This window comes from Erythrolamprus reginae, chromosome 3 (genome assembly GCF_031021105.1).
Source record: "Erythrolamprus reginae isolate rEryReg1 chromosome 3, rEryReg1.hap1, whole genome shotgun sequence".
NCBI classification, from domain to species: domain Eukaryota; kingdom Metazoa; phylum Chordata; class Lepidosauria; order Squamata; family Dipsadidae; genus Erythrolamprus; species Erythrolamprus reginae.
Window position 1 is genome coordinate 27361922 of NC_091952.1, and position 12660 is coordinate 27374581.

The 12660-nt window shown below is 42.1% G+C and overlaps 1 protein-coding gene across 1 annotated transcript in view; it reads right to left on the bottom strand.

Annotated features, from left to right (window-relative positions):
* The window catches only part of LOC139163687 (somatomedin-B and thrombospondin type-1 domain-containing protein-like), a 28372-nt gene extending 23230 nt beyond the window's left edge, over positions 1-5142 (bottom strand). Inside the window, exon 1 of the mRNA XM_070744642.1 lies at positions 4440-5142. Within this exon, the coding sequence (XP_070600743.1) occupies positions 4440-4677 (238 nt within the window). The 5' untranslated portion in view covers positions 4678-5142. The remainder of the gene's footprint in view (positions 1-4439) is intronic.
* Positions 5143-12660: the final 7518 nt, after the last annotated feature.

Below are 12660 nucleotides of genomic sequence, written 5' to 3' on the forward strand. Positions count from 1 at the left end.
AGCATTTGGCAGCGCCAGCCGAGAAGTCTATAAATTGCAGATCTAAGTAGAGACAATTGAGGAAACTGGGCTAAATCACTTTGATCTTTAGCAAAGCAAGATGACATGGAATTTAAGTGAGTTTGCTTAGAGAATTTCAAAGACACACACACACAGAGAAATCAAATGTAAAGATCATAGACTACTTTGCAAACAAGCATTCCACTGACCTTTACAAGAAACATTGAGGTCACTGACCTTATTCTACTCCAATGATTGTGCTAATATACCAGCAGAACACCAGAAGATGGCAGCATTAGAGGATGCAATACAGTACTTAAATCAACCCTTGATTGATTATCAAACAATAGAGTTCAATGGTTTTAATAAAAACTAAACAACTAGTTTGGGGAGGAGGAACCAGGGAAATTAATTCATTTATAGGTCTGTTGGTACTTAAACCATTTTATCATAAAAAGTTTCAAATTTGTGATGAATGAATGATTACAGTTACAGTATGAGAATTACACAGCAGAATTCTGCATTAAGCATAGAGGCTTCTTTGATTTGATATCTTACACCAAGATTCTAGCCCTCATGGTCTTCCCAAGTGTAGACATAGATCAGACCGATGACTTCCAGAATATCCAGTATATCTTCAAGGCATCTACCGGTAATTGAAAGAGCAGCTTCAATATCTTCAAGGCATCTAATTGAAAGAGCAGCTTCAACCATTATTTTCAGGCTAAGCAATTTCCCTCTGGGCTGGGGATATTGGAACTTGCAAAACTTTTTTGGAGCGCACCAGAAAATGAGAGAAATACTTTGAAGCTGGAGACATTAATATCAATGGGGAAAATAAAACATTGTAGTCCTTAACTTATGATGGATACCCAGAATTTATGTTGCTAAGTGAGAAATTGGTTAAATGAGTTTTGCCCTATTTTATGACGTTCCTTATCTCATTAGTTAAATGAATCGTTGCAGTTATTTAAATTAGTAACATGGTTGTTAAGTGAATCTGGTTGCCCCATTGACTTTGTTTGTTAGAAGGTCATAAAAGGGGACACTGCAGCCGTCAGAAACGTGAGTCAATTGTCAAGCATCTCAATGTAAATTACAAGATGGCTGGGGAATTCTGGGAGTTGTAGTCCGCCAGGCTTAAAGTTGCCAAGGTTGGAGACCCCTGGTATAGAGTAAAGGCAGGCAAAAAAATAGTCTAGTCGACTTATGACCACAATTGAACCCAAAATTTCCACTGCTAAACAGGACAGTTGTTAAGTGAGACTTGTCCCAATTTTACTACCTTTTATGTCACAGCTGCTGTCAAGCCAAAGTTGCTTGAAAGCTAAATGCATTCTAATGTGGCCATCACATGCGAAGATTCCAGTAAAAGCTTGAATGTCTATATAGTACCTTCCAGTAAATGTTAGCTCCTGGCAACTTACATTCACTTTTTGGGCAACGTACAGGTAATCCGCAACTTACAACTATTTTTTAGTGACCATTCAAAGTTACAATGCAACTGAAAAAAACTGGTCCTGGCACTTATGACCACAGTAGTATCTCCATGGCCATGGTGAGTATTAAACACTCTCGGAAGAAGACACAATCTCTCATTTCTAGCCAAGGGATCAATGGCATGGCATGACAAAATAAGCAATATCTCTGTAAACATAATCTGTCGTCTAGTCCAGCCAGCCTCAATCTTCATTCAGCTGCTCCATTTGTATGGAGACTGTAAGAGTTTAATACTGGGGGAAAAAATCACTTTCCAAGGGCATTCTCCCCTGACCTTGTCCTTTCAGATATTAGAAATATCCGGATTTCCTAGATTTTGTAAACTGCTCAAAACTCGACTGCAGAAAATATGACTTCAAACAACAGAGTGATCAATGCCTAGAATGCATTACCTGACTCTGTGATTTCTTCCCCAAACCCCAAAAATTTTAACCTTAGACAGCCTACTGTTGACCTCACCCCATTTCTAAAAGGTTTGTAAGGACGTGCATAAGCGCACCATCATGACTACCGACCCTGTCCTATTGCCCTCATTTATTTGTATTTACTTTGTTTATATTTATACCAATAGCTGCTATTTTGTATATGTTATGAATGAATGAATGAATAATAAATAAATAAAAATAAAAATAAGATACTGACGTTTTAGAATTTTTTAGATTTCTAATACGTATTATATTTCTTGCACGTTTTGTATTTGTATTTATTATGTTGTAAGCCGCCCTGAGTTGGTTGAGAAGGGCGGCATAGAAATCAAACCAAATAAAATAAAATAAAATCAATAATAAAATAAAATAAAATAATAAAATAAAAATTTCTCACTGCTCAGGGATTCTGGGAGTTATTGGAGCAATGGGCTGGGCAAACTTAAGAAATTTTCTGATAGAGGAAGCAATCAATCAATGGAACAGAAAAGGTGTAGGCTGGATCTCTTGCTTGGGGGGAAGGGTGTTGATCCCTTGCAAAATTAATTAATTAATTGATTGATTGATTGATTGATTTATTATTTATTTATTACTTAGATTTGTATGCCGCCCCTTTCCGAAGACTCGGGGCGGCTCACAACATGTAGAAACAAATCATAAGCAATCAGACAAATTTAAAATATTTAAATATTTAAAAACCCCATATGCTAACAGACACACACACAGACATACCATGCATAAATTAAACGTGCCCAGGGGGAGATATTTCAGTTCCCCCATGCCTGACGGCAAAGGTGGGTTTTAAGGAGTTTACGGAAGGCAGGAAGAGTAGGGGCAGTTCTAATCTCCGGGGGGAGTTGGTTCCAGAGGGCCGGTGCCGCCACAGAGAAGGCTCTTCCCCTGGGGCCCGCCAACCGACATTGTTTAGTTGACGGGACCCGGAGAAGGCCAACTCTGTGGGACCTAATCGGTCGCTGGGATTCGTGCGGCAGGAGGCGGTCTCGGAGATATTCTGGTCCGATGCCATGAAGGGCTTTAAAGGTCATAACCAACACTTTGAATTGTGACCGGAAATTGATCGGCAGCCAATGCAGACTGCGGAGTGATGGTGAAACATGGGCATACCTAGGTAGGCCCATGACTGCTCTCGCAGCTGCATTTTGCACGATCTGAAGTTTCCAAACACTTTTCAAAGGTAGCCCCATGTAGAGAGCATTACAGTAGTCAAACCTCGAGGTGATGAGGGCATGAGTGACTGTGAGCAATGAGCAATGAGTCCCGGTCCAGATAGGGCCGCAACTGATTGATTGATGGATGGATGGATGGATGGATGGATGGATGGATGGATGGATGGATGGGGTGGGATGGATTGGACTCAGGGAGGCTTACAACTTTTAAGCTACTCCGAGGACTCAGGGCAGTTTACAACCTTTACGTTACTTAAAAGTACAGATAAACCAACAGAAATATACAACTGCAACCCTAACTTTAGGTAGGAAAAAAATTAAAAGGCCATGTAAATAAGTTGTTTTGGTACTAAGAAATATAAAACAAAGTCAATCAAGAAATGTTAGGAACAAAGATAGGAAGGCCACCAAAAATGACTGTACTGTTTATACAGAAATATGCAGGAAGGAAAAAGGTATGCCACTGTACACTAAACTGTGAAGCAGCTAAAATTCTAGTATTTTTAATTCAACCCCCAAACAAACCAAAATTATAATACACTAGCTAATGAATTAAGGCAATGAAATCAATGAATTCATTGGCCGGTGTATTGTGATTGTGAGACCACATTTGGAACACTGTGTTCAGTTCTGGAAACCTCACCTACAAAAAGATATTGATAAAATTGAACCGGTCCAAAGAAGAGCTACAAAAATGGTGGAATGTCTTAAGCATAAAACATATGAGGAAAGACTTCATGGAGGACAGAAGGAAAGGGGGGGGGGGCATGATCGAAACATTTAAATATGTTAAAGGGTTAAATAAGGTTCAGAGAGAAGTGTTTGTAATAGGAAAGTGAACACCAGAACAAGGGGACACAATCTGAAGTTAGTTGGGGAAAAGATCAAAAGTAGATGCTTGAATCAAACTTCCAGCAGACGTGGTTGGTAAATCCACAGTAAGTGCATTTAAACATGCCTGGGATAAACATAGATCCATCCTAAGATAAAATACAGGAATTAGTATAAGGGCAGACTAGATGGACCATGAGGTCTTTTTTTCTGCCGTCAATCTTCTATGTTTCTAACATCCGTATCTGTATCTAACTCGCAGAGTTGCCCGGCCGTTTACCCGCAAGGCGCAGCAGTGGAGCCTCCAAGGCGCAGCAGTTGCTACCGTAGACGCGGGCGAAAGAAGCCGCGGAGAAGAAAAAGAGGGTGGGGAGAAAGCAGGCGGGAACCGCCCCTCCCTCCCTCCAAGGCCCGCTTCACCTGGCGCGCTCCCTGCCCGCCCGCCCGCGTCAACCACCCCGGGGCCGCGCGCGGAAAGAGAGAAAGAGAGACGCACCTGGGCAAAAACGCCGGTAGTCGCTGCAGCAATCCAAGGCGGACAGGCAAGCCTGGTCGCAATAGCAGGCGCCGTAGGACCCGTCGGGTCTCCAACCGGCGCTCACGCACTCCAGGCTCCTGCCCGAGCAGCAGCGTCCCAGCTCGGCGCAGCCGCCCGACGCTCCCGCCGCCGCGACTAACAAGGCGGCAAAGAGCAGCGCGCCCGCCAGGCGCCCACAGCCGCGAGTCACCGGCATGGCCGGTCGGAGAGAAAAGCCAAGAGAGAAAATAACCAGGCGCGGGTTGCCGTAACAGCGCCAAGGGCCTCCCTCCCGCTGGCGGGCAACCCGCCTTAAGTCTGAGGTGACGTAAGAGAGAGGGCGCGCCGGCCCCGCCAAAAACGCAGCGCCCCGGGGCGCGAGGGCTTCCAACCCGGCGCGCTGAGGCAAACTGAGGGAGGAATTGCGAACCCCGTTTTCAAATTTGAAGCGGGTTTTCCGCGCCTCCCGGGCCGGCCAATCTTGTGAGTCGGCCTGAGTCTTCGGAGGAGGGGGGCATACAAATCTAATAAATAATAATAAAAAAAAAACCTAAAAAAGCAAAAGGTTCCGTTTAGGTGGCGGCGGGAGATGCGCCTCCGAGCCGCCCGCTTCAATTTCCCTGTGCAAACTTGGCGGAGCGGCCTGCGCCCACCTCTGAGGGTCCACGCAACAAAAAAAAAATGTTGGGGGGGCAGAAAGTTGACCTTTGGACTGGGCTGGGCTGCGGTTCCTTGCCTACGGGCCCTGCCCGAGGCGCGGCGGGAGAGAACTCCCCGCCTACGTTCTATCCAACCTTGGCCTTTTCTGTGAATTCTTGTGAATTATTAAAGGAATCAAGTCGGTCGACGCCTTCAAGTCGCCTGGAGTGGCTAGAGTGGAAGGAAGTTGTTTTAATAGGAAAGTGGACACAAGAACAAGGGGGCACAATCTGAGGTTAGTTGGAAAGATCAGAAGCAACATGAGGAAATATTATTTTACTGAAAGAGTAGTAGATGCTTGGAACAAACTTCCAGCAGACGTGGTTAGTAAATCCACAGTAACTGAATTTAAACACGTCTGGGATAAACATATATCCAAAATATAGGAAATAGTATAAGGGCAGACTAGATGGACCATGAGGTCTTTTTCTGCCGTCAATCTTCTATGTTTCTGTGCTCCAAAGTAGCGCTTCCCAACCTGTGGGTCGTAGGCAGTGATGGGCTGCTGCCCCCAAGGAGGGGGTGGACGAAGTGGGGGTAGTAAGTTTATGTACTATTTATTGAATACCTAATAGTTTTTTTATTGTCCTTCCTTCTCTACTATTTTAGTATGATCCTTAATTACTTTTAAAATAGGAAATAATTAAATAGCGTGTTTTTACCCATAAGCGCTTTAATCATTATCTAGACCTGAACTTTTATAGCAATTAAAGAAAATTGAGCTACTTGCCTAATCTGTTAATCTACTGCCTTGATGACCCCTTGCATCCTGGACATAAACTGTTTCAACTCCTACCCTCAAAATATCACTACAGAGCACTGCACACCAAGACAACTAGACACAAGAACAGGTTTTTTTCCCCCGAACACCATAATTCTACTAAACAAATAATTCCCTCACTGCTGTCAAACTTTTTACTAAGTCTTCACTACTATTACTACTAGTTTCTTCTCATTATTCCTGTCACCCATTTCCTCCCACTTAGGACTGTATAACTGTAACTTGTTGCTTGTATCCTAAGATTTTTATTATTAATATTGTTTCTTTATTGCTTATGACAATCATTAAGTGTTGCACCACATGATTCTTGACAAATCTATATTTTCTTTTATGTACACTGAGAGCATCTGCACCAAGACAAATTCCTTGTGTGTGCAATCACACTTGGCCAATAAAGAATTATATTCTATTCTAACCTGTTATCTAGTACGAAACCTTAAAATGTTACTGTTCTCCTCAACACATAATGCTGTCTATCATTTGTCCTTTTTGTGGCTATTCAAATAATGTGACTTAATCAACTGAAAAAGAGCCAAAGCACCTATTTGAAAACTTACCTTGGTCCACTCCCACCCAGTCACATAATCTTTAAGCCACCCCAAGTCACAATATTGTCAAGCCACTCCCACCTGGTCACATGGCCGACAAGCCACTCCTACCCAGTCACATGGCTGGCAAGCCACACCTCCACAATAAGCCACACCCAATTTTTACAGCCCTTCACTGGTTGCAGGCTATAATGGGCTGCTGGTTACAGGGACTGGTGCCCAGTTTAAGTTGAAAAAATTGGAGCTGCGCATGCAGCTGTATGTCCCCGATGGATGCACATGTGCCCCCACGTGAGATTTTACTTCTGCGCATGCACAGCAAGCAAAATCTTGCGTGAGGACACTCGTGAGCAAGATTTCGGTGATTTTTTGCTTCTGCGCAGGAGTGGAAGCAAAAACATTGGCGAAAATCACCAAAATCTCACTTGCACATGTGTCCTCACACAATAATTCACTTTCTGTGTATGCGCAGAAGCTGAATCTCACCAACAGGCACGCCCACCGGATGCGCGCATGCCCGCGACGACCTCAGAGGGCACACCAGTAGCGCCAAAGATGAGCAGTCCTTCACTACTCACAGGGCCTTTGGGAGTTGAACAACCCTTTCACAGGGGTCACCTCAGACCATCGGGGAAAACACAATCTCAACCTTCACACTGACTGTTGGCTTTTTATGCATACGGTCACAGAATGTAGCAATGTAGTTTACTGTTGTTATATTAAGGCTGTTGCCCATGCTACACCACGCTTCAAGACAAAATTTCATTTACTTGTAATTAGAAATAAATATTTCACAATATATAATTACATATTGTTTTTGTGGTTAATCACTATGCTTTAATTATGTTCAGTTTGCAACAATGAAAATGCATCCTGCATATCAGATATTTACATTACGATTCATAACAGCAGCCAAATTACAGTTATGAAGTAGCAGCGAGAATCATTTTATGGTTGGGGATCACCACAACATGAGGAACTGCATTAAAGCGGCATTAGGAAGGTTGAGAACCACTGCTTCAAAGGAAGGCATGTTTGCCAAGGGAGGCAGCAGACTTTGCAGGGATTTTCTTTGGACTTGGGACACTGCCAGGGGATCCACATTAAAGGGCTTTCCTTTCCTCTCCTTGGGGAGGTTGGCAGAGAAGCCAGCTGGTGTAAAATTGCAGGCCCTGGTTGCTGAGACCCCTGATCAGGAATGAGGCTGATGAGTAAGTGCCCTCTTTACAATTTTCATGCTGGAGAAGTTAAGGAATGCACAGGTTTTTTTTTGCCAGGCTTGGTTTCCCTTCCAACTGGGAGAGGCTTCAACAGCTCTTCTGGGGGCACTGGGTGTCTGGGGGCAGGTGTACTGAAGGGTATGGCATAGGGGGCTGTTTCCCTGAGGAGTGCTAATCCTGTGTGTCAAAATCAGCCTGCAGGGACATCCTTGTGTGTGTGAAACAAGTAAAAAAAGAGTCAGCCACAACTGCATGATGAAAACTCTTGACTTCTTTTTTATTTCCTTCCCATGCAAGGGGGGAGGGGAAGGTTTTCTGAACTTTTGATTTATGATTGTTAGCTTGACTGTTTATACACAGAGAGAGAGAGAGAGTTTACACACACACAATGAGCTAGCCTGATTGACTGGTTACAGGAGCGGAGGAGGGCACATGGTGAAGGAGATGTTACATGTGCCACCCTAAGGTTATCCAGAATTATCCAGGTTATCCTTATTGCTGTATCAATGGTAGCTTCTTAATATGCTTCAAGGGTAGCCCAACGTAGAGCGTATAGCAGTAATCCAAACAAGAACTGACCAGGGAACAAGGGATTGAGAGCTCATAGACTTCAGACACAGACTTCAGAGGAGAATCAGAACTGCAGAAAAAACAGTTGCTGCCAACCTGACTTCCATTGAGGATCTATGTACTTCACGAGTCAAAAAGAGGGCTGTGAAAATATTTACTGACCCCTCGCATCCTGGACATAAACTGTTTCAACTCCTACCCCCAAAATATCACTACAGAGCACTGCACACCAAGACAACTAGACACAAGAACAGTTTTTTCCCCAAACACCATCACTCTACTAAACAAATAATTCCCTCAATACTATCAAACTTTTTACTAAGTCTGCACTTCTATCTCTACTAGTTTTTTTCTCATCATTCCTATCACCCATTTTCTCCCACTTAGGACTGTATGATAGTAATTTATGACTGTATAACTGTATGACTGTAATTGTATCCTAAGATTTTTATTAATATTGTTTCTTCATTGCTTATTCGACCCCTGTGACAATCATTAAGTGTTGTACCACATGATTCTTGACAAATCTATATTTTCTTTTATGTACACTGAGAGCATATGCACCAAGACAAATTCCTTGCGTGTCCAATCACACTTGGCCAATAAAGATTTCTAATCTATTCTATAAGCCCATATGCAAAAGGAGCCCGCATAATTAAACTTCATGTTAGAGGAACTGAGGGTCATTTTATGAGAAAAGTGGATGGTATTCCAAAATGATGCCTAATGTCTACCTAGTCTGTAGGTGCCAACCTTCTGCTTTGATTGCATCCATTTTCACCTCTCCTTACCCACGCAATGCTCAGAGGACATATCACAAATCATCATGTGATCTTCAGGCCAAGGCAGGTTCATTCAGTCATGAACTAACTGGCAGAAAATTCACCATGTTAATGACACACTGCCCCAAGACATGTTGATCACCAAGAGATTTTTTTTAGCGAAAATTGTAGAGAAAGTCACTAATGGTAACAACAACTTTCTCATTGACTTTCCAATGATATTATGTTTGAGTCCTGAAGGAAGCTAAGAGAAGAAAGATACTTAATCATATTATCCATCAAACAATTTGTCCTTACATACTCTTTCAAAATCATGTAATTAGTACACAGTATAATTTTCTCAGCAAGACTGTTCACCACTGTCTTAATTTCTGTATGGAACCTGATGGTATCTTATTGTTTTTTTTACTCACAGTTCAAAGTTTTTCTGATAGTCTATGCAAGACTTGTAGTTTGAACTATTGATCATTCACTGTAACAGATATTAAAACAGCAAATTTTAATTTTAAAACATACTGATTAATTAAATCATCTACCTCTGTTGTTGATCTGAAGCTTGTGTCAGTCCATATTTGAGAAGAGGAAAAATTATTTTACTATGTTGAGAGTATATTGAGTTTGAAATTCTAGGCATTGTTTTTTCCCACTGACCCGTACAAATCAAAACCTTTTCCTCAATTTTAATTTTAACCTTTTGTAGACCCTATGACAGTGCTCCAAAAGAATTTTAGTGCTCACTTAATTATTTTCATATATACAAAGGCAGAGCTGCGCAGCTGTCATTTTATATCAATCATAAAGACTTTGGCTAAGTTGATGAGTTGGAGCAGCTGTCAGGATTCTCCATGCTGCCAATGTGAATATTTTGAATGCATTCAGTGTTATTGGGCTGCCTGAAATTTTGAAAGAGTGCTTCAATTATTATGATTATTAGTATCTAACATTTGATGTAATCCATAATTTATTTTATGGTGGTATTAATTGTGGGATGTTGTGATTATTCTCAGTATTTTATGTTACTCGTGTTTTTAATTATGGATTGTGTTTTATTTTCTTTGAACTTACAGTCGCCCATATATATATATATATATATATATATATATATATATATATATATATATATATATATATATACAGTATATATATATATGTAGATTGTTCTGAGTTGGGGTTTTGCCCTGTGTAATATTTTGCATGTCTATGCGACGTTTCGGCGAAATCACATTCACCATCATCAGGCTGAAGTTCCAATCTTTGTGTTGTTGTAAAATGGAATGAGATGAATGATCCTATACATGTATGACTCAACTCAATAAATAAAATTATTCAATCTAAAAATTGTTTATTGTACTTATTTATTTTCTTTTTTTAAAAAAAGTGTATGGGCCATCTTCAACTGGAATACAGATGACATATAACAAAGCAGTAACTGAAAGTTGTTGGATAACTCATGGTTCAAAACATGCATGAGAATTCAAGAGAATCACAGTCCAAAACTATGTACCTTTACTAATATAACATACAGATCTAGAGAAAAGGGAGGAAAGCAAAATAATTCTTCAGGCAACTTAAGTATAACAGGCAGGAATTTGGACATAAAGAAGCAAGAAATAAAAATGAAGGAGCTTGAACACTCAATAATATTTCCTTTTCGGTAAGTGTGGGTGGTAAGGGAATTATCCATAGACCTTTTACAAACCCATTTGGAAACAAAAAAAAGATGAGATTTCTTAATTAAGTCCAGCTGAATAGCCACTTTCCTGTAATTGTCCTCAATTATATTAGTTTGAAGGTCAGAGAGGCATGTCATGGAAAATGAGCCTTGCTTAGCTTAATAGAAAAATATTTATTAGAACATAAATGTTTATGATTAGAGTGTTTTATAACGTGTGTGGAGAGGATTCCTCAATTTTCACATTTAATATACGTGTAGGTTACACATATTAAGTAAAACTAGTACATTTTTTTATATAGGTATAAAAAGCATAAGTTAGATGTTTATGGATATTCTCAATCATTCAGATCATGATTGTCCAAATGATGTTTTTTCCAGAAGGCAACTGGACTTTCTTAGGTTATTTTTTTTCTTCTTTGAAAACAAAGAAGAAAAGCCAAGAAGCTTGAACTGAGGAAGTTTCTTGGAGGAGAAGTGAAATGTTTTCAAAGGAAAAAAACAAAAAACAAAGTCCAGTTGCTTTTTGGAAAAAGCACCTTTGTAACAGTTGGGGTTAAATACCGTGTTTCCCCGAAAGTAAGACAGTGTCTTACTTTCTTTTTACCCCCAAAAGCCCCACTACGTCTTACTTTCGGGGTATGTCTTACATTGGAAAAAAATTGAAAGGGTCGCGTTCCCGAAGGCATCTCCCCAGAGTCCAGAAGGGCAGCCGCGGGACAGGAGCCTCGTGAGCCCTTTTCCAAGTTCAACCTCAGGGCTCCAAGCGGCGTGCACGCGTGGAGCCGCAGACGCGTGTCGGGGAAGCGTGTGTCTGGAGGGGAGGAGCCGCTCTGCGCAGTTGGGCAGCCCCACCTGCCTGCCGGAAAGGAGGCGGGCGAAGGAAGGCGCAGCTCCGGCCGCTCGCCTCAGAGCCGCTCGGCCTCGCTGGCCGCTTGCAGCCGAGCCTCAGCAGGACTCGGTTGCTGGGACGAGCGCCTTCGCTGCAAGCCACCGCCCGCTCGGCTCGCTTCGGACCAGCGCCGTCCTTCGCTTTGCCAAGCCGGGGAAGAGGCGGTGGCGCCGCGGTGAGGCGAAGGCAAGGGGCGCGCGGGAAGCTTGGAAGCAACGTCATCGGGCTCCCTCCCCCGGCAATACCCCCGTGTTTTCCCAAAAGTAAGACATATGTCTTACTTTCGGGGTACGGCTTATATTAGCCGACCCCCCTGAAACCCCCGATACGTCTTACAATCGGGGGTGTCTTACTATCGGGGAAACAGGGTAGTAGTGGTTCCTTAACTGTGCAATTAACACTTAAGGCAATTAACTCATTTACTGAAAACAAGAGGGACACAGTGGCTCAGTAGATAAGATGCTGAGCTTATCGATCGAATGTTTGGCAGTTCAGCGGTTTGAATCCCTAGTGCCACATAACGGGGTGAGCTCCCGTTACTTGTCCCAGCTTCTGACAACCAAGCAGTTCAAAAGCATGTAAAAAATACATGTAGAAAAATAGGGACCACTTTGGTGGGAAAGTAACCGAGTTCCATGCCCCTTTGGTGTTTCGTCATACCGGCCACATGACCACAGAGACAGTGCTGGCTCTTCAGCTTTGAAACAGAGATGAGCACTGCCCCCAAGAGTCGGGAACGACTAGCACATATGTGCAAGGGAATCTTTACCTTTTAATGGGGGAAAAAAACCCACCTTTCAAGCTTAAGCAGATGAAACTTCCTTTTTTTAAAAATCAGTTGCAAAAGAATTGGACACTGAAATTTTGCTACCTTCATGTCCCGATAACAAAACTGAGGCAGCCATAAGTCTATGGAGATTCTTAGTCATCCATGTTATGACTGTCCCAAATGTGCTTTTTCAAGAGGCAACTAAACTTTCTAGCAGCCGTGATTTAATTTGGCCGTATCTCCCAATTTTTGTCCACCAATACATTA